The 21,134-nt window shown below is 36.3% G+C and overlaps 5 protein-coding genes across 8 annotated transcripts; 3 read left to right on the forward strand and 2 right to left on the reverse strand.

Moving 5' to 3' along the window:
- The first annotated feature begins 1,174 nt into the window (after positions 1–1,174).
- LOC118052549 (GDSL esterase/lipase 1) lies at positions 1,175–3,147 on the forward strand. Its single transcript, XM_035063548.2, has 6 exons — positions 1,175–1,498; positions 1,581–1,702; positions 1,855–1,968; positions 2,064–2,294; positions 2,378–2,639; positions 2,741–3,147. The coding sequence occupies exons 1-6, from the start codon at positions 1,240–1,242 to the stop codon at positions 2,962–2,964; spliced, it is 1,212 nt and encodes a 403-aa protein (XP_034919439.1). The 5' UTR covers positions 1,175–1,239; the 3' UTR covers positions 2,965–3,147.
- Positions 3,148–5,733: 2,586 nt separating this feature from the next.
- LOC118052527 (protein GAMETE EXPRESSED 1) lies at positions 5,734–8,775 on the forward strand. The gene is made up of 6 exons (XM_035063522.2): positions 5,734–6,310; positions 6,410–6,997; positions 7,075–7,201; positions 7,291–7,477; positions 7,599–7,746; positions 7,832–8,775. The coding sequence occupies exons 1-6, from the start codon at positions 5,835–5,837 to the stop codon at positions 8,082–8,084; spliced, it is 1,779 nt and encodes a 592-aa protein (XP_034919413.1). The 5' UTR covers positions 5,734–5,834; the 3' UTR covers positions 8,085–8,775.
- A 50-nt stretch (positions 8,776–8,825) lies between these two features.
- LOC118052526 (pentatricopeptide repeat-containing protein At3g14330) lies at positions 8,826–10,870 on the reverse strand. Its single transcript, XM_035063521.2, has one exon. It carries the CDS (start codon positions 10,815–10,817, stop codon positions 8,871–8,873), a length of 1,947 nt encoding a protein of 648 aa, XP_034919412.1. The 5' UTR covers positions 10,818–10,870; the 3' UTR covers positions 8,826–8,870.
- Positions 10,871–11,574: 704 nt separating this feature from the next.
- On the reverse strand, positions 11,575–13,253 carry LOC118052524 (uncharacterized oxidoreductase At4g09670). The gene is made up of 2 exons (XM_035063520.2): positions 12,635–13,253; positions 11,575–12,416 (listed from the first exon to the last, which is right to left on the reverse strand). The coding sequence occupies exons 1-2, from the start codon at positions 13,094–13,096 to the stop codon at positions 11,793–11,795; spliced, it is 1,086 nt and encodes a 361-aa protein (XP_034919411.1). The 5' UTR covers positions 13,097–13,253; the 3' UTR covers positions 11,575–11,792.
- A 424-nt stretch (positions 13,254–13,677) lies between these two features.
- Positions 13,678–20,308, forward strand: LOC118052512 (uncharacterized). Of its 4 annotated transcripts, none has more exons than XM_073405481.1 (20): positions 13,678–15,436; positions 15,544–15,750; positions 15,875–15,979; positions 16,073–16,138; positions 16,222–16,386; positions 16,557–16,631; positions 16,733–16,878; positions 17,157–17,292; positions 17,388–17,457; positions 17,801–17,931; positions 18,017–18,073; positions 18,283–18,453; positions 18,572–18,664; positions 18,850–18,935; positions 19,005–19,071; positions 19,147–19,213; positions 19,299–19,435; positions 19,633–19,724; positions 19,824–19,890; positions 19,981–20,308. In XM_073405481.1, exons 1-20 carry the CDS (start codon positions 13,970–13,972, stop codon positions 20,137–20,139), a joined length of 3,564 nt encoding a protein of 1,187 aa, XP_073261582.1. In that variant the 5' UTR covers positions 13,678–13,969; the 3' UTR covers positions 20,140–20,308. The 4 variants fall into 4 exon arrangements, 3 of the variants coding, with proteins under 3 accessions (XP_073261582.1, XP_073261583.1, XP_073261584.1); XM_073405482.1 differs by having other exon boundaries at positions 19,829–19,890; positions 19,981–20,134; XM_073405483.1 differs by having other exon boundaries at positions 15,281–15,436; positions 15,575–15,750.
- Positions 20,309–21,134: the final 826 nt, after the last annotated feature.

Raw genomic sequence — 21,134 nt, forward strand, 5'->3', positions numbered from 1 at the left:
GTTTAGCATGTTAATCCGCATTAGTTTCGATCTGAGATGTCCTCGACTCAATATTAAAAAAAAAGAAGACATTATCTTGAAAATTTTATTGAAGTCAAACTAAGTTTTGGTTAATTGTCTAACCCACCTTTGAACCTATCAAATTAACTAGGTTATATCATATCAACCTCCACATAATTATATTAGAAATTCTAGCTAGGTAAAGAGTTGGACTGAGAGATTTTTAAATTGTGTTGTATGGGCCAAGTTTAATGATACTATCAAAAAGTTCTTTGCGGCAATATCTAAACATTATATTATTTTTATATTTTTTAAATATATTCGTGTCTAAGTTATCAAAATGTTTTTGTTATATAATTCAAACTTGCTTTTTAGGATAATGATAAAATATTGTCTAAAAACTAAATATCTAGATAAAGATGTTTTTTTTTTAAAAAGCGTGTCAACTAGGCAAACAAATTCTAATTAGAAATATATTTTTTCTTTATTTTAAATCATCCAAATTCTTTTGGATATGTATTCTAATTTATTTTAATTTTTATTAAATGAAAGACATGCAACAAAAAGTTAGTTTTTTTACTGAAATTAAAAATATTTATAAAATAAGGAAATATAATCAAAAATTAGTTTGCTTAAACAAAATTTAAATTATTATTTTTTATAATTAAAATATTATTATAATTAAATATAAATATTTGAAAGGTTTTTCTAATGTAAAATCGAATATCTTAATTTGTATTTTTCCCAGCCTGATAATTTATTTTTTAATATTTATTGGCAATTATAATTTTTAATTTATTTTATTAAATATACACATTAAATTTTAAATTTACAAATAAATTTTTCCTTCTAACTAAAAAATATATTATCAATCCTTATACAATTTTTTTTATATATAATTTTTTTTTTTGTATAGCATGTAGTAGCTGGGGTATTATTTCATAAAGCACCGGCCACTAATATTTTCTTATTATCATAAAGACAGTGTATACATACTGTATCGGATCGGTTACACAATCATTATGGTCTCTTACCACCTTAAAGTCAACCTGTTAAACTATTTGTTGCTCTCCCACAAACTCAGACACACTAACTTCAGTGCTAGCCATGTCATCAACATTGACGTCTGATAACGACAAGAAATAAGCATCTGGGGGGGTCCTTATAGCATTGCTCATCTTGTTCTTGCCTGTAGAGGAGAGCGCTGAGAGAATCAACAGAAGGTGAGCTCCCGGAGAGATGGGAATTTCAAGGTCTAATATTAAGAATTGTTTTGTCAACATTGTTGTGTTTTGTGCAAGCCTTGTGGTTGCAAGAAGCTGCCATGGTTCTAAGCATGTTGCCTTATTTATCTTTGGAGATTCATTATATGATGCTGGAAACAACAAGTACATCGAAGATGCTCCTATCTTTTCAGATTTCTGGCCGTATGGAGAAACCTTCTTTAAGCATCCCACAGGAAGGCCTTGTGATGGTCGATTAATTCCAGATTTTATTGGTAAGATCATTACAGTTAAGAGCACTTTAATTCATTCTTTTTTGTTCTTTCTTTCTTATTTTTATGAAATGTTTTGTGACAGCTCAATATGCTAATCTACCTTTAATTCCGCCATATCTACAACCTGGTGACCATCAATTTATGGATGGAGAAAACTTTGAGTCAAAAGGGGATCTTGTTGTCGCTGAAAATCTCCAAGGAATGGTATGTCTGTCATCATGATGTTGTTTTTTTCTTGGTGGGGTCTTCAATGTTATTGATCCTCCCCACCACTTTTCGTCTTTTTATAATTAATTAAACTCGAGATCTCTCTTAAATCTTCTAAAGGAATAATGAGATTCAATGATTTTTTCAAGGTGATAAGCTCTGAAATACAACAACATCTACAATCCAGTAATCATCGATTTATAAATGGAGTGAACTTTGCGTCATCTGGAGCTGGTGCTCTTGTTGAAACTCATCATGGATGGGTATGTCAAGAATACAAAGTTTACTGTCTTAGATATGTTCCATAACTGTTTTTTTTTTTTTTTTGGTTTTTCATTTTTTTCCCTTTTCTTTGAAGGTGATAAACCTTAGCACTCAACTAAGCTATTTCAAGCATATGAAAAGGCAGTTAAGGCTTCAACTAGGTGAAGCAGAAGCTAAAAAATTGCTGTCCACAGCAGTTTACATGTTCAGCATTGGAGGCAATGACTACTTTGCAGCTCTAACACCAACGCACAGTTTGCTTCAATTATATTCAAGAGAAGAGTATGTTGGGATGGTTATTGGCAATATAACAACAGTGATCCAAGTAATTTAGCATGCTAAAGAACCATTCTTTCTCTTCTTTCCAAGTTGATCTTGGATTATGATTGCGTAATTGTACTGTTCCAGGAAATATACAAGATAGGAGGGAGGAGATTTGGATTGTCAACGTTGATTGCTTTGGGTTGTCTACCATCCTTGAGAGCAGCTAAACAGGAAAGAACAGGGGTGTCAGGTTGCTTGGATGAAGCTACAATGTTTGCAAAGCTACACAACAGAGCACTCCCTAAAGCACTCAAAGAGCTTGAGGGACAACTAGAAGGATTTAGATACTCAATTTTTGATGCCTATGTTGCAGGAAGGGAGAGAATTAATAACCCTTCAAAATATGGTAATGCCTGTCTATAAGCATTAAATAATTAAAAATCAAGGTCCCTATATAGATTTCCTATCCTTGTTATGAATTTAAATGTGATTTCTCTATATATGAAGGTTTCAAGGAGGTTCAGGAGGCATGTTGTGGCAGTGGTCCTTACAGAAGCTTCCCTACTTGTGGTCAGAAAGGATATCAATTATGCGACAATGCAAGTGAATATTTCTTCTTTGATTTGGCTCATCCAACTGAGAGTGCCAACAATCAATTTGCGAAGCTAATGTGGAGTGGAAGTCTTGACATCGTGAAGCCTTACAATCTTAAAACACTGTTTGAGGAATAGCCGAAAATAGAGTTTATTTTTAACGAAATGCTACGTTAGTTTTCCTGCTGATCTATCAATTTTCCATTTGATTTACGGAGAAGTCCAACTAGCTTTGGACTTGTGTTTTTCTGGGACCTCTTTCACGGTTGTAGATCATGCATGGCCAAAATTTCTAAATTAAAAATTTTTAATTCCGAGGAATTTTATGGTATTGTGTGAGTAATATTATTACTTACTTTATTTTAATAATTGAAATATCAAAATGAAGAAAGAGAGAAAATCATGTGGGAAATACCTTGTTTTCCACCTCTTGCAAAGAACCTTCAATGCTGAAACAAACCACTTGTTGATTTAGTAAGGGTCTACGTTGATCCTCGCCAACTGAACACATGCATGATTCCAAATCCTCCAAACTTGCTGGCAGTGTTGTAGTAGATGGTGGAGTGATTCTTCCTCAGTTTGACAGCAGCAACATCCATTTTCTACTGGTGTAATTATTCCATTGTGCTGCAAAAAACTCCTTAGTGTTCAGTCTATCAAGAACAGCCAGCCATTTTCGAAATCATTGCTAGCTGATGCAGAGCTGATTGGTGCAAATTTGGAAAAGCAATCACCCCAAGACCGAAACCTTCTGCGAGAACCCAAACCAGTTCCATCCATCTGTTTTGGATTTGAAAGAGTATTCCACGCTACCTTATAGAGTTTTCTTTCATTAGACACTCCCGTTCCACCCCTCTGTTTCGGCTTTAAACCTATGTGATTGGGCTTTATTTGATTTATCAGTTTATGGATGAATTAAAGAAAAATTGTAGTGTTCAATTCTCCTCTTCCCTTCCCTTCTCTCCTCTCCTCTTCTTCTTCCCCCTTCTTCCCTAGCTTTTCTTTCCTTTTCTTTTTCTTCTTCTTCTCTTCGTTCTTTCTCTCCCTTCTCCCCTTCTCCTCAAATCTCTCTTTGTCCGGCATCAAGAACTCTCTTAATATATGCAACACAAACAAAGATTTCCTTCAAGCCTTTTAATCTACGATATCATTCAAACAAAGGTTTATCAATTTGCAAGACCGGCGATTTATGAACAGAAACTATTTAAAAAAAATTAACAATCCAAATAGTTACAATCACAGACAAAATTAGTGGACTTCATGCTGCCACAAGATCTAGCAGAAAACATCGATATCTAGAGAATTGATCTAGTTTTCCAGTTGCCAAAACTTTGTGTTTCGGACGCATTTCCAAGCTCCTCCACGTACCTGTGCTTCCATAAATCATTGTTCGAACACAGACTCTGCATCTTAGAACTAGCGCATTCCATTCTGGTAATACAGGTGGTAGGAATAAACCGCATATCAGACCTTGGAGGTATAAGGATCTTTTCATTCTACTTGAGAGATTTTCATCTCAACCGGTTAATGCATCCTTTGTTCATTTCAAATGGACTTTTGAGATTTCTTGAATGGATTTGGAAGTAGCAGAATGATGAATCCGTTAGGTGGAAGTTAAGGAACAAAATCCAATAATTATGGGAGGGTTTCAATAATTACTCTAACTTATAATTATATCATCAGCTGGTGCATAAAAAGTTCTTGGATTTATATAGAACCTTGAAATCTGTTTGCAACACAACAATATATCTGTTACAGTACACGTCTTCGATTTTATGCATGCAAGATGATCTCTCCCCCCCTTAAACATTGTGTTCTGCTGGGAACAAGTGTGTTTTAATAACTTGGGTATTTAATCAGGCCTTAAAATTAAATTACAGTAGATCATTTGTGACGTTGAGTTTTAATATTGCAACGTTCTGAAATCTTGGGTTAATTTTGAAAACGAATTAAACGTAAAGGAAAAAATATAAAACCTGGTGTAACATGGAAAGGAAAGATTAATGTCGGTCATGGAAAGTGACTTTTCGAAACATCATTAATTTTCCAAATTAATTAAAGCATCATGTCTCTTCACTTCACTTTATGTATATATATATATCCTCTTAATACCACCTCCACCCCCACCCGGTGAGCATTCACAAACAAGTATGTATGCTCTCACCATCTCTCTCTCTCTCTCTCTCATTCAAGGACTTTCTTTAATTTCTTCGTTTTTTTACGTATAATTCAGGTTAAGGCTCCAAGGATAATCGTATCAAAACTTTAAACATGAACATGGCCCGCTTTTTGGTTTTTTAAAGGATAAAAAAGGTAGCAGAAGCTTTCTATATGAGAAAAGGAGGGAGGGGTAGCTGGAGAAGAAGTTAAGAAAAGAAATCAAGTGATAGAAGATAAAGAGAGGATCCCTTTTTGCTACTTATGGTTTCTTTCTTTCCATTTGTTGAATCCATCATATAAGTAATTAATTGTAAAAGGAAATTAGAAAAAGAGAGAAAACAAAGAAACGGTTAATTGAAACGGTTATGATTTTAAAGAATTTTCTTAATTTTGACTTAATTTTCTTAAAATAGTTGATATGTTGCTAATTTTAATGGGAAGATATGACACTATGTCCTGTTTTGATTTCCTTAGAATTCTTGAAGTTATCTCATCTTTGATTTATTGGAATATCGTAGAATGTTTTAAGAGACTATTTGACCGTTTCTACCTTTTCTTTTCTTTTCTTTTTTTAATCTTTGGAAGTCTCTGTCTCTTTTCTATTTTCTTCTCTTTTAATTTCACTTTCAAACAGTCCTTTTCATGCTAAAAATCGTGCCCTGTTCCTTTTCTTGAACTCCAAGTTTCTCCACCTCTTTGTTTATACATAAATACAAGACTTGTGTGTATGCCTTTAGCATTGGAAGCATCTGCTAATTTTGTTATACTGTGTACTGCAGGTTTCAGTCTTCTGGTGGAAGATACAGAAAGTAGAGTAACAAAATCAGGAAGAAAAGAAAATATAATTAATGGGTTCTTATAGTCAGATTTTGTTTCTCGTAATTTTAATCTCACTTACATTAAGATGTCAATCATGGGGTTGGTTCTCTTCTTCAACAGAGACTCTCTCCACTGATAACTCACAGACAAACAGTTTGCCCCGTGGTTCTGTGGTGGAATTTTCTATGAATGGTCTTAGTGATGGGAAGGGGATGAAACTGGTCGAAAAAGCCGAAAGGAAAATGGTTGGCACGAATTCTTGTTGGCAGAATGCTTACCAGAATCTCTTTGCTGGCTGCTCGCAGATTCTCGCCGTCGAGGAGAAGCGGTGGAGATTTGCTTGGCACCTTAGTGATTGCTTTCAAAAGGACTCTGGACGGCCAGCTTTCCCTTATTGTGACACAAAATCTGCCATGGTTAATTGTCTCAAAAGGTTGAATGACAATGAGCACAAGGTTTATCTTGAATTCTCACTGGAAACCAATTCTATCTGCTATCAGTTACAGTTAAGTATAGTTTCTTTCACTGTTCTGACCGTTCTTCTCTTGTTTTATACGATGTGACAGAAACTAACAAGGATTTTTTTATGTGCTATTGCCTACAGGGCCCATGCCTTCAACCATAAAATGGAGAGACTGGTGAATGATCTTAAAAATTCAGCAGAATACACGGAAGAACAGTTAGAAATTATTGGAGGAAAAACACATGTCCTGTTGCAGAGATCGAATCAAATTCAGGATTCATTGAGTTCTATTGATATTCAGGTTGAAAATGTAGCTCAAACAACGAAAGATGCAAAGGATCACATGGATGTTTTATCTAAGCACTCTGAAGCTGTTTATAAGCATTCCAAGGAAATTGCACATTCTCAATCAGAGCTGCAAGAGGGACAAGCAAAAATGAATGAAAATTTGAAGGAAGGGATGTCGATGCTTCATGATGCCTACACCAATCTGGGCCAAGAAGTAGACAATGTGAGAAACGAAGCTGTGGAAATAGAGAAGCAGATTGGCAGAGTTGGAGACACAATGTCTTCAAAGATGGAAACTTTACAAAACACAGCTGATGACATTGAGAACATGGCTGGGAAGTCCTTGGATAAACAGAAACAACTTCTAGATGGGCAATCCAATGCACTTAAGGGTCTTCAACTCCTAACTCAATTTCAATCAGAAGCACTAGAAGAGAGCAGGTAAGTAGGAAAACAAAATTACTGTAATTACAAGTAAATAATTAGAGAGCTTAACTGAAATTATTACCGAATTACAGGAGTACGCTGCAACACTTTGCTGAATATGGCCATAAACAGCAGGAAGAGCTGCTTCAGCAACAAGAACAACTTCAAAAGGTCCATGGCCATTTGGTAGAAAATTCAAATTCAATTTTGGCCGCTCAGGTTAGTGTTTTCATTGAGGTTTATGATTTCCATTATAGTTTTTTTTTTGAGACAAGGATTATATGAGACATGGATTTCCCATTTTTCAGGAAGCTTTCGAATCAAAGCAAGCAAGCATGTTCATTGCTCTGGAGAAGCTGTTTGCTTTGCAAAACGCTATGTTGCTTGAATCACGAATAATTAAAGCTTTCATCCTCTACACTGCATCAATCTTTATCGTTTACATGTTCACCAGTACAAAGCAAACATATACCATAAGAGCGAGGCTTTATGTTGGTACGTATGTCTTGTATTTCTCTTATTTTCTATTTTGTCTTCCTGTTTTTTTGGTATTTAAATCAAGTATTGAAGGTTTAAATAGGTCTATAACTAGTTTAAATCTGATTTTGGTTCACAGGTCTTGTTGCCACGTTTCTGGTAGAAGTAGCAACGCTTCGGCTCACAACAAATAGTATAGAACGACAAACATGGCTAATCAATGTGTTCAGGTTACTCTATGGGATTCTTGCCTCTATTCAGTTTCTACATGCCATTTTCACATACAGGTTGGTAAAAGTTAGATTTATATCAATTGGGTTAAACAGCATTTAGATTTCCCACATCTAATAGATTCCTTTACAAATTATGCAGGGATTATGAAGTTTTGAATCATCACTTGATACTAAACCTAATGGATAAGATTAATGTCATGCAAAAAACTAGAGAGTTATCATGGGAAACAGATAGTGATGTTGACTGGTCTTCATGGATTCAAACTGAGTTAGCAGAAGGGGGTGACAATTTGGAAGACCCTGACTTTATGGTTCCAGAAGAAGTTGCAGAGAATTCAATTACTGCTTCCATGACAAGAAAGTATGATCTTCGCTGCCGCCAGCGTCGGTGAAATTTTTTCAATTTCTACTAATAGTTCATGACTAATGTTTTTCTTCCCCATCAATTCCTGGTTATTTTTATCCTTTTCTTTACTTGAACGCATCTCTGTAAAGATGGTATAATTATGTTTGCAAATGCAACATATTTAACTTTATTTTGTTAACTAAGATGCTTGCTTTTTCAACACAGATTTACATGGCTATGTTTCTTGAAGTTGTTGGTTTAGCTCCGATAGTGGTACTTTTTTCTTACTGTGGAGCAAGAGGATGCATAAATGGAATTTTATAGGCATACTCTTGCTCTGCTTGTATCTAAAGAGCAAACTGAAAGTCCGTTTTACATGACATCACCAGAAGTTACTCTTCGAAAATGAATGAATGAATAAAACCAACAGCAGAGGACTCAAAATATTATTATTCCTCTCCTGTGCTTCCGAAGACAAGGAGTGCACTTTTACATGATTCTAAAAATGCAGTTCATTTCTATCTAATTTGCATGGTTCTAAAACATTCTCATCTAAACTTTCAATGTCTAGCAAGAGAGTTGGTCAGTACTCTGATCCAAGCATTTTGAACCTACTGTACCTACTGTAAAGTTTCAATTATGGCATAAATATAGTCTGGGGCTTGTACTTAAGGGGAGGATAGTTCATAATGAAATGTAAACCAAAATTACTTGGAGCAATATGCTTAAAGTAATTCTAGAATGGATTTGTAGTATGAATCATGTGATGGACTCATCAAAGAAGAAATAAAGAATAAAAAGGTTCAAAGAATTATGCTCTGGTATAATGGTTTTACCAGTAATCATTACAAGAGCATGCACCTTCTTTGAAATGGTGGAAGTGGTTTGTATCTCTCAAAACAATAACCCTCCCTGTCACTCTTGAAACTATCTTGATCCAAGAGTGACAATCTACACAAACACGAAGGTTCTTTGTGATCCTGATTGGCATTCCGGCAGCAGTATGTATCAGAGAAAAAACAGTTGCTAAGCGCTCACTGTGCCCACACACCCACATTGCCTTTGTTTCTTCATTTACATCATGAAGCACCACATCTGTGTTGGGTATATAACCAAATTCTTCCATGGCTTCCCTTAATTTGTTCCATGTCTTCTTATATTCATCAGAATTACGAAACTCAAAACCTCCACCAGCTACAAAAGAGTGGATTTTATTCTTTACCTGTATCCAACTACATCCAGCCTCTTTTCTGATTCTTCTTGTTTGCATCATCTCTCTAACCATATTTACAGAGTCCCACATCCCTGCATTTGCATAAATGTTTGAGAGCATCACATAGTTCCCAGGATTACATGGCTCAAGCTCAAACAACCGGTTTGCAATAGCCTCTGCAAGAGGGACCTCATTATGTAGGCGGCATGAGTTGAGCAATGATCCCCATATGCTACCACTTGTCTTCATGGGCATGTTTTTCACCACCACCAATGCATCATCAATTCTTCCAGCTCTCCCTAACATATCCACCAAACAAGCATAATGCTCTAAACTTGGAGAGACCCCAAAATCCATTTCCATTCTATGAAACAATTTCTGCCCATCTTCTGTTAGCCCAGCATGGCTACAACCTGATAGCAGTGCAATAAATGTGACATCATCCGGCCTTATCCCACATGAAGCCATCTCATTGAACAAATCCATCGCCACCCTCATGTAACCATTGATTGCATATCCAGTCAACATAGTATTCCATGATGTCAAGTCTTTACTTCTCATCCCATCAAACAATCTCCTACCATAATCAACAACTCCACATTTCACATACATATCCACAAGGGAATTTAGCACTAGGACATCTGGCCTTCTCGCTGATTTAACAATTTGCGCATGTATCTCTTTTCCACTGAGAAGGGCTGTCACGCGTGCACAGATCGGCAAAATTGTAGTTAGTGTAACCCAACTAAACCCCATTCCCTCTCTTTGCATCCTTCTAAACACATCAAGTGCCTCGCCCAATTTATCTTCTTTAACAAAACCAGAAATCAAAGAATTCCAAGAAGCAACATTTCTTTCAGGCATTTGATCAAACACCTTCAAAACTTCATCAAAACACTCGCACTGTGTATACAACCTCAGCAGACCATTATTCACCACTTGATCAGGCCCTTCACTAGACTTTAACACTTGTGCATGAACTCCTCTACCAACCCACAATTCCCTCAAATCCGCACACGCTTTCAACGCTGTGGAGAACGCAAAATTGCCCGGCTCCATACAATTCCACAACATCTCAACATAAACAAGCAAAGCCTCTCTCAAGAACCCATTTTTTGAATACCCAATTGCCATTGCCACCCAAACTGACTCCGGCACTCCTTCATTTTCAATCGCATTTTCAAAAATTATGCGTGCCTCATCAAGTTCGCCACATACAGAGAAAAGGGTAATTAGCTTGCTTTTTAAGTTATGATTTTCAAGAAATTTTTCGCTGTATTCTTGTTTAAGGAGCTGTTTATATACTCTTTGGCCATGATGTAACGATTTTTGGGAAATACAAGAATGTAAGAGCTGACTGTAAGTCTCAGGATCAGTAAATTTGGACGGCGAGGATTCGATCAAGCGAATCGCCTCGTCGAGATTGCCAGATTTTGTTAGATATTTGAGGGTTTGATTGAGATTTTGAGGGTTTTTGGAGGGTGGTTTTTGGGATTTAGGGCATGAAATGACAGTTAAGTGGGTTGGGATTGGGGTGTTAGTTAAGACGGAAATGGCGGGAATCATTATCGGAAGGTGGTAGTTGTCGTTTGGCGAGTCCGTGTAGTTTTTAGGGAGAGATCATATAGGGTAGGCTGGACCATGAGTGGTTGGGTTTGAGTTTAGAAATTTGGATAAAAGTGTGATTTCAGGCCGAGCCCAACAATTTTTTTAACTAAAAAATATAGTTTTAAAATCCCACATCAAAATGATTAACATAAGTTAATTATTTTAAAAAAATTATATTAAGAAATGACAAAAAAATTATTTTCAAAAAAGAGTGAATGAGTTTTATCTTGGATGACCACGACGTTGAATCTAAGTTTTTGACAGATTTATATCATATTAATTCCTTTTTTTTTATCTCAAGTTGGCTGGATCCTAGTTTTATAATAGTAACAAAAACCCAAAAAATAAAAAATAAAATAAAATTGATTGAAATATGAAATTTATTTATTTATTATGATAATTTTTTATTTTACTATTTTTTAATAGAACACATTGTCGCTTGAAAACATTTCTTTGGCTTTTCTTAAACCAAAATATACAATTTAACCATTTAAATTCTTAGAGCTAAACCAACATAGCTAGAGTTTAGAGAAAAGCTAATTGATATTTTAAAATGACAGCAATGAACAAGAGTTAAGGGACTAACTCACATACTTCGAAATATAAAGGGCTAAGTTATAACTTCAATCTAAATCTAGGGACTAAATAATAATTCACCTCTAAACTTGTCGGTTGAGAGATAGACCTTAATCTTTTAAGGAATCACCATCCGTAATTTGCTCGGATTAAAATTTCGAGAAATTTATCAATATAAAATATTTTACAATCAGAAAAGATGAACTCAAGCTGCTTAAACCAATGGAAAACCAACATGTTTTCCTGCAAATTTTAGCAACAATTTATTTGATTGTTATACTTATTGAGTGCCATCTCTAGTAAGATAGCTCAAAATTCAACATTCATCCAAAATTAATCTAAGACTTGAATATATGATCACAGGTACACAGGTTTGCAATCAAGATCAATAGATTTCTTAACTGCATCCACCACTATCTGAGTCTTTCTGCTGATTTCAGGCCACCTGTTATCCGGCGGGAACCCGCATTTCTTAATGCCCTGCGCTAGCCTAGCAAGCTCTTGAACCATCAAGGCCTCTTGAGGAGTTTCATTATCCACCACCACTTTTTCAGTTTTCACATTCCATCCAGTTTGATCATCCATGAACGTTGCAGGTGATGCCAGGTCAAAAAAAGCAGAACCCTCTTGATAAGGAATGACAAAATCCTTGAGATGCAAGGATCCTTGAGTACCGGTGATCGACAAGTCCATGGATGTGTAAGAGAAGAAAGAGCAGTGAATGATTGCGACTGTCTTGTGATCTTGATCATAGTTCAAGCAGGCTGTGCATGATAAAACGATTCCAGCTGAGTTCTTGGTCACACCAGCTGGTAAAGCAGATACAACATTTGGTAATCGGTAATTTTTTGCCCACAAGACTGCTCCGACGCAATACCAGCCCAGATCACCAAGAACACCAAGAGCATCCATATCCTGCTTCACTCTAATATTGTTCTCGAAGAATTCAGGAGGCACTTTAGCTGTTGACGAGCTATGAATCTGATCAGTATCATAAACACAGTTAGAGTCGAATATCTAGTGAGCAACGACAAATGGAGTGCTTAATTTTTACTTTACACCAAACCCCAAACCTATGTTCAAACTTGTTGGGAAAAGTCACATATCTTATAGCTAAAAAGTGGAATCTCTAAAGCATTTTCTTTGAGAAATTGATGTCCAGGAAAAAAGAAAGAGATGAACACAAGAACACAACTTACAAAATCCACTTGTCCAACAAGATTGGAATCAAAGAGTAGCTCCTTCATCTTCATAGTTCTTGGATGATGCAACCACATTGAGCCATCCAAGAATTGCACACCATTTGATACACAAGCTTCCAGAATCTTGTCCAAATCTCCCACATCAAGTGCAGCTGGCTTCTCTAACAACACATGCTTCTTCTTTTGGGCAGCCAAGACTGCCCACTGAACATGAAGACTAGTTGGCAATGGCAAGTAAACAACTTCGATGGATGGATCATCAAGTAATTCTTCATAGCTACCGTAAATCTTGATTGTCTCTGGCAATCCATTCTGTGTGGCAAATTGCTTGGCCTTTTCTAGGGAGCGACTTGCGATAGCATAAAGAATTGAATTGGGTGCCAGGTTTATGGCTCTTGCCAATTTAATTGCTATTTTGGCACATCCTAGGATACCAAAATTTACTAGATTTTCAGCCATATGTGGTTTTATATTTAGATTTAGCTGGTGTTCGTGTTCGATAGTTTCTTGGAGAGGGATGTTGTGCGAGGAAATGATGTTTTGGTGAGAAGAAATCGTGGCATGCTTTAGACCTTAGGACGTTGATAAGGCTAAAATTCTTCTGGGAAGTGTTTTGACTGACTGTTCTATTACTTTTGAAAATTAGGTACAACAACGCCCCAAAACAACCCCTACAAAATACGTGATTATTTTATATATATTTTTTTATTTTATTTTAATGTGATATTATTAAAAATAAATTTTTTTAAAAAATAAAAAATAATCATTATATTCTCATATACCTTCTAAATAATATTTATTTTTATAATTTAACCGAGCTTTTAAAAATATATTTTTTATATATTAATATCAAAAATAAATTTTAAAAAAATAAAATATATATATTATTTTAATATATTTTTAAATAAAATTATTTTAAAAATATCTATTATAATTTCAAACACAGACTAAATATAACACTTGTATCAAACAATCAGAACAAAACAAATGTCGATCTCAATCTTCTTATAACAGGACTGTCTCCCACATGAAGTTTGTATCTTGATCAACTAAAATTTCTGATAGAATTCATGAGATTCTTTACCAAATCATCAGGACAAAAACAAGCCTCAATTCTCTGAGAAGCCCTCTAATTATTCTAATTTTTCTAATTTGACCATCTCATTAACGCAAATGTTTTAGTTTAATCCCTGAAATCACTTTCTGCTGTATACAATAACCAACTAACTAAAACCTGAAAGCCCGCCTTTCCAGTTTCTGTGCTTCCCTTCCTTCTCTCCCTCTCAAAAGATTCACATCACCTCTTCTTCAAGAAACTCTCCGTTTTCAAGAATGGTATCCACTACTCCATCATCATCACCACCGCGTCGAGTTTCAGCTAGGCCACCATATTCACGCTCCCTTCTGCCTTTGCGCTTTAAGGCCAAACTACTTCCAGGCCGCGGAAACCCGAGTAAATCAAGAAACTGGTCACGACCATCACCATCAAGACTAGGACCATCATCATTGAGCTCACATGAGTCACCATTACCCTTAGTTTCTCCACTTTCGCGATCATCCCCGTATTCAACCAGGGATTATCTCAGAAGTAAAGCCATACAAATCCTGGAGTCACCAGATGCTCTACCTCTTACTTTTTTTCTTAATGAACTTAACTTCCCTGAGAACTCCATTGATTTAATGAATGCTCGAAAACTCTTGAATTACCTTAAAAAGAACTACCTTACTTCCTTCTGTCTTTGCCTTGTTTCTTACTTAAAATTTTGCGCCACTGAATTTGTGAATTGCAAGGAATATGCCTTTGATGTCCTATGCCAGATTCTTACAGAAAATGAGCATGGTCTTTGGCAGGAAACCTCCTTCATGAATAAAGAACTCAAATCTGCACTTCTTGATTGTTTGAATACAGAGAGTTCAATAAAGATCTTGCATAAAATTCTCGATTTTGTCGTCACCATTGCTACTAAAGAAGTAAGACTTGGGAGTGAATGGCCTGAGCTTCTTGAGTTTGTTTATGAATCCATTGGTTCTGATTCTGATTCTGAAGAGAAATTGAAGTGTGCAATTTCTTTGCTTTATAAGTTGATCCCACAATGTGCTGTCGAAGATTTGGTTATTAGTATTGATTCCTTTTATGATAGTTTAATGGATATATTTGATTCTCAAGAAATGAGTTTAGAGGTACAGGTTCAGGCAGCTCTTGCCTCAAATCGTTTTCTTTGTTACTGGACGAATCGGTCAGACCATGATAGATATAGTACGGTCCTTTTGGTTGAAATAGTGTTGACCATTGCCACTTTGATCGAGCATGGATCAGACAAAGATATACTGGCGGTGGTCAATGAATTGACTGTGTTGGCAAAGGAGAAGCCATGGTCTTTGAGTAGCCAATTTGATTATCTGGTTCTATCTGTGCTTAGGATCGTGGATGGAGTTGAACTCCAAGACAGAACAAAAATTATTGCACTAGAATTTGTGGTTGCTTTATCTGAAAAAAGAGTTGAAGGTCGACGAATGTTGCGAGGATCACAATATATAATCCTAAAGTTACTTGAAAAGATTTTGCTTCTGCTTGCAAATTTAGAAGATGACCCAGAAAGCGGAACTGCAGAGACTGACATCCAGAATCTGCCTGTGGTAAGGTGCTTGGCTAGAATTGCAGCTGCCTTAGGTGGGGAAGTTCTTGTGAATAATTTCCCCAAATTATTTGCATCTCATTTTGACGCTGAAGATTGGCAGAGCCGCCATGCTGCTGTTCTTTTCCTTGGCATTGTTGCAGAGAAATGCTCAAAGCCAAAGGTCTCTGAACTTTTCCTCCTTTTTCCATTCTATATGTTTTGTTAATTGGTTCTAGTTCTTGAGGCTTGATTGGATTTAAAAAGCATCCCGAAGGTTCTACAATGCAGGAGTTGAAACATGGTTGGAATCAAATGGCAGGAAGAATTATCAGAAGTGTCAAAGAAGACATACACCCTCATGTGCGTTGGGCAGCTTTATATACAATAAAACAATTTTCCAAGCATTTCAAACCTGAATTTCAAGACAAGTATCATGAAAAGGTGATGCCTGCATTAACCAAAGCCATGGATGATTTCAATAATCCCCGTGTTCAGGTACCTAGATTCCTGATATAGCTAATCCTGACTTAACCTTGTAACACCAGTACCCTGTTACCATCTTTCATCCCTAGAAGCTTTATATCCTTGATTCTTCTGGTTTTACTAATTATTTCTCCAGGTGGAAGCTTATTTAGCGTTGTTCGACTTCACCTGGAACTGTTCTTCAAGTACTCTGAAACCTCACCTGAAGGAAATTGTCAACAAATTGCTCAAACAATTACAGGTATATTACCTGCTGTACAATTCATTCTACCTATGTATGTACTGTGTGCACCCTTGTTTATAATGCATTTAGACACTACTGTTTATAATGCAGAAAGTAAATCATATGGTCCAGGGCGAAACTTTAAAAGTTTTGTCAGCAGTTGCTCATTCATCACAGGTACTACTTGATTATTGATATTCATTTAATCCAAGTTTTTTGTTTTCTTAGCCTATATTCTACCTTCTTGTTTGATACTGCAGGATCACTTTGCAGAGTATTATAGTAGTGTCATGCCTTATCTTAAAGTTATAATGATGACTGCAAATGAAGAACTTGACCACAACCATCTTGCCGATTCCGTGGAGTGCATAACTATGGTTTGGTTGGCTGTAGGAAAGGATAAGATCAGATCTGATATTGACATGGTTTGGCCAATAACAATTTTTGTAGAAATTTAAACTGGTTGTGGTTGCTGTCAGAATAGAGACCTCCTGTCCATAACTAAAACCAGTTGGATTTATTTCTTAGTTGGAATGGCCAAATGATCAATAATTGTGAGATATTGGCTTACTAACTGTTTATTATCTCATACAAGGTTGTGCAATTGCTCTTCTCTTTACAAGGATCAAAATTAGAGGAAAATGATCCAATGAGAAGTCAACTGTTGCAAGTATGTCATTGTTACTTTTCCAGTTTCATTTCAAACATAAACGCAGCACTTCCCATTTATTCCTGCTTTTTATCTAACACAAATCTATAACCACGTTGCAGGCATGGGCCAGACTCGGGAAATGCTTGGGACATGAATTCAAACCTTATATGAGTGTTGCCATTCCGCGGTTGCTTAAATCTGCTAAAATTAGATCATATATCATTATACCTGAGAATCCTGACGATGTTGATGAATCGGATGGCAGGTAGGCTTTTCAGTCGAGGATTTTTCCTACATTTCAGTGATGCATAATTTACTGTCAATATTTTTTTTTCTGGTTTTTGATACTTGTAGAGACATTGCTAGAATGCAGGAAGCTAAGCTCCAAAATTGAGAATGTTTTTTCCTTTAGCTTGACACCTTCAGAAGAAATGATTTTGATAATAAGAGAGATTTTTTTGGTGATTCAAGTTATGATAACAGAGAGCCGACATTAGGACTTTTTGCCCTTTTCTTTTGCTGAGGAACATATGATTTTTACAGTATCAGGGCCCTGATTCTTGGAGATAGAAAGATTTGGGTCAAAACTAAGGTCCTGGAGGAGAAACTCACAGCTTGTAAAGGGCTGTATTTAATAGCTGATGAGTTGAAGGAAGGCCTTTCGGTATGGATCAAAAAGGTTGGTTATGTAACACTGCATATGATTCTCCTTTCTTGAATCTCTTCAAAAAAATTGGAAATAACTTACAATGCAATGATCAATAATATGTGTAGGTTGCTCGGACTTTAGTTCCACGTCTCAAATTTGCACACAGTGAAGAAATCCGAAGAGTTGCTGCTTCAGGTATTTATTACATTTAATGTTTCTTGACAAAGAAAGCTGAATTCTCCAAGTTAAAACTAATGCTCAGGAGAGATTACAGATTCTCTGATAGCTTGCACAGGAGCATACTCTCTCTTCAACATCGCACAAAATTTTAAGCATCTGAAACAAGACACATGTAGCGTTCTAGTCAGAAGTGCTTCGCTCAGAATGAAAACAGTTTTTGCCTTTGAACTTGACCTAAAACCTGAGCCTGTTATTAGAATTTTCACATAAGTTTAGCGCATAACATTTTTCATTTTAAAAGGAGCCTTGTTTAGCATCACTGACAAACACGGTTTAATTTTTGGTGCTTTGACACTAGCCATGCCAGTTCTATTAAAATCATCTAAAGTAGCAACACAAGAAGGGTATCTTGAGTGGTCTGCTGGCGAATCTCCTTTTAAGAAGTTATGCTCTTATGTGGTACCAGCTCTGGTTAAAGCTCTAAGTAAGGTAATTTCTACTTGGAAATGAACTTTTTTTCTCCTTTGGGTTCAAAGAAATAACACTGTAATTCCTAACTGCTTTTGGTATGTAGGAATCATTGCTTGAGATTGCGGCAGTAATTTTGGACTCATTGGATGAATGCATGAAGGTCTGTCTCGCTGTGGACAAATCTTTACTGCTTATATCTGTTTAAGATCCTACTCAAAATGAACATGAACCTCTTTTTATTCTTTATCCGTATTTTGTTTTCCTCTATGTATCTGTCCAAGGTACTGATTCTGCTAATCGAATTCATGTGTCACAGCAAAATGCTATATATTATGAAATTACCGACATGCATGCTCTTTTATCTTTCAGATGTCTGAACATGTACTAGATGAAGACCAGACTGACCTGTTCTTGAAAGCGATAATGAATGTTCTGGAAAAGATTTCATCTCTTTCAAGAAGCAAAGTTGGGGCTATTGAAGGAATAAATCAGACATTACCAGATGAGGAAAATGGGGAAGAACAGAAAGTTTATGACAAAGTTTGCAGTTTTTGTTATCTTTAATTGGAGATGCCTTGCCACTTATTTCAAATTTAATTATTTGTAGATGATCCTTGAAATGAGTTCTGTTGCTTGCCTTCTGTTCATTTCAATGCAGGCAGCTGCTTGTTTGAGCACTTTCATCATAACACACAAGAACTCTTTCTCACCATTCATCGTCAAGCTTGCGCCATGCATAGAACTTATGTGGGTGAGTTTAAACATCCTTTTCTGCTCACATTCTGTGATTCCATGGTCATGACCACAACCTTATAATTTCCAAACATTGCTAAGTGATCCATAAAACTGTTGCATGATGGCTGCTGCTGGGCTACCCTGATAACTTTCCAATTCCCATCAAATTGTTTTCATTTCCCACTGGTTCGTTGCCTTCAGGTAAAGGATAGAATAGTCGAAGAGAGAAGAATTGCCTTGCATGTATTTTGTGATGTTGCGAAGCAATTCCAAGAAGAAGCATTTAGGTAGACCACTTCTTTTTTTATTGATTGAGCATGCTTTTATAATGTGCTTAATTCAATCTGATAAAACAGGCGGTGCAAGATTAGTCTTCTATTTCTGTTTAAAGCATGCAAGGATGAGAACCCCGAAGTTCAAGAGGTTTATCTCTCACTCATACCTGTGATGTTGGAACACTTCCATGGTGCATTTTGATTCAGAAGACTATTTTTTCAGGTAGCTGCGCAGGCAATTGGTACAGCGGCAGAGTTTGGTGGGTCTGTATTCAAGTCTTTTCTTAAAGGTTGCTTGCTACTCTGCTTTCTGCAACATGAGTTCGTCCTGTGCAGTCAGTTTCTGCCATAAATCAAATAGTTTTTCTTTTGCAGAGGCTGTTTCTGCTTTGAATGCGGTTATGGGGCATCGTAACGCATTGCAGATGGAATATGTAATGGCCCATGATACTGCTGTTTCTGCTCTAGGAAAAATTTTGCAGTTCCATCGTGAAAAACTCAAAGCGGAAAAGGTATATTTGCTTTTTCTTGTTTCCAGATTAACGTCAAAGGAAGCTTTTATTTCCTTTTAGACTTGCCTTTCGGACTGATGTTCGACTGGAGAGTATGTTAGGCAGTAAAACAATGGCAGGAGCAAAGCTAGGAATTAATTTGCCTTTTAGAAAGCATATTATGGCCATTCTGTGAAGTTGCCTTCTCTATTTAACAGGTTTTGAGGATATGGTTAGGCCATTTACCACTGAAAAATAATCTAGAGGAGGCCAAAGTTGTTCATCGGCAGCTATGTTCATTGGTTGAAGTGTAAGCCAAATTTTCACCACATGGTTGAAGTATAACTATAGACATTCGATTCCATTTTGCATTGGTTGATTCCAAAGTTATTTTCTTGTTTCATTCCAGGTCAGATGGGGAACTTCTAGGCACCCAAAAGGCATATCTTTCCGAAATTGTTGCTGTTTACTCCGAGGTACATTCCATTGTTTGTTTAATTCAGCAAACTGCTTAATTTTCTATGAATTTTACGTATAATAGAACAATCCTTTTTCTTTTTCGAAAGATCCTGTGGGCAGGCAAGAAGTTAGCTACTGAGGAAACTGTAAACCAAATGATCAAGCAATTGAAACTTCACAGTAGAAGGTCACCCCCTTCTACCTGGAGATCCATCATGCTCTCCCTGGAACCCCATCTGCAGAAGAAGTTGGAATCCACGTTGTGATCCTAGATTTCTATTTACAGTGGGCAATGTTGTCTGTCCCACTTTAAAACGTTTGTGCTAATCAACAAGTTTGCTCATTGCTGCATGTATATGAACTATTCTTGTGTGCATTCATCCTGTCACCCCTAACAGTTCCTGGAATACATAAATCGAAGGAATGAATCGCTCATTCAATCACTTGTTGGAAGAAAATGAACAAATACAAAAAAGACAAAAACATGTTTGGTTGGAGAGACAAACATAAAATAAATTAGTATACGAGACAGGTTTTGAGTGAATTTCTGTTCTTTTAAAATAAAAAGGATAGGGGAACATGTCAAATGTTATCATATATACTCATTCTGTTATTGAACATCTGCCAGAAAGAATAGATGTGTTCGATCCCAGATGAGGAAGGTAACTAGTTATATATACATATCTTTGTACAGGATCAACTTGTGTTCGTGACTTTGGTGCAGATCACAAGAGGACCTGGATTCCCCAAGCCAACAGCAACTCTTGGAGGCAAGCAGATTAAATCCTCACGGCAAATTGGAGAGATTTCAACCGAGAAAGTATATTTGTAATTGTAGTTGTTGCTCCTAGTATCATGGGAAACAAGTTGCTTGTCATTGCGACTCCTTACTGGAGCTACTTTACCCACAAACTCAACAAATTTAACACCATGGCTACGATTTCCAAAGAAAAAATCAATACCATGATCCATTTGCTTGATTTTAATTGCACGGACAGCTACTTCCGAGCGCAAACACCTAACACGCATATTAGCAGCATTTGTTTGCATCAGAATACCACATTTGCATCACAAAACACTTCCAATTGTCTGATGAACCATAAACATGCCTGCTTCTTCGGCCATATCTGGCAAATAACACAAAGAATAAGAAAAACAACAATAGTATGCATTATTTATCATAACTGTCTTAATTGATTTCCACCAAATCACTCTGGATTAATATTTTACATTGTTTAAAAAACTCGAGTTTGTTTGAATT

Source organism: Populus alba, chromosome 17 (genome assembly GCF_005239225.2).
Source record: "Populus alba chromosome 17, ASM523922v2, whole genome shotgun sequence".
Lineage (NCBI taxonomy): Eukaryota > Viridiplantae > Streptophyta > Magnoliopsida > Malpighiales > Salicaceae > Populus > Populus alba.

Coding starts and splice junctions, on each gene's coding strand:
- LOC118052549 (XM_035063548.2), top strand. CDS start 1,240: ATGGGAATTTCAAGGTCTAATATTAAGAATTGTTTTGTCAACATTGTT. Junction 1,499..1,580: donor ATTAATTCCAGATTTTATTG/GTAAGATCATTA, acceptor GTTTTGTGACAG/CTCAATATGCTAATCTACCT. Junction 1,969..2,063: donor TTGAAACTCATCATGGATGG/GTATGTCAAGAA, acceptor TTTTCTTTGAAG/GTGATAAACCTTAGCACTCA.
- LOC118052527 (XM_035063522.2), top strand. CDS start 5,835: ATGGGTTCTTATAGTCAGATTTTGTTTCTCGTAATTTTAATCTCACTT. Junction 6,998..7,074: donor GAAGCACTAGAAGAGAGCAG/GTAAGTAGGAAA, acceptor ACCGAATTACAG/GAGTACGCTGCAACACTTTG. Junction 7,747..7,831: donor CATGCCATTTTCACATACAG/GTTGGTAAAAGT, acceptor CAAATTATGCAG/GGATTATGAAGTTTTGAATC.
- LOC118052526 (XM_035063521.2), bottom strand. CDS start 10,817: ATGATTCCCGCCATTTCCGTCTTAACTAACACCCCAATCCCAACCCAC.
- LOC118052524 (XM_035063520.2), bottom strand. CDS start 13,096: ATGGCTGAAAATCTAGTAAATTTTGGTATCCTAGGATGTGCCAAAATA. Junction 12,417..12,634: donor TTGTTGGACAAGTGGATTTT/GTAAGTTGTGTT, acceptor GATACTGATCAG/ATTCATAGCTCGTCAACAGC.
- LOC118052512 (XM_073405481.1), top strand. CDS start 13,970: ATGGTATCCACTACTCCATCATCATCACCACCGCGTCGAGTTTCAGCT. Junction 16,139..16,221: donor CAGTTGCTCATTCATCACAG/GTACTACTTGAT, acceptor TTGATACTGCAG/GATCACTTTGCAGAGTATTA. Junction 18,936..19,004: donor TTCCAAGAAGAAGCATTTAG/GTAGACCACTTC, acceptor CTGATAAAACAG/GCGGTGCAAGATTAGTCTTC.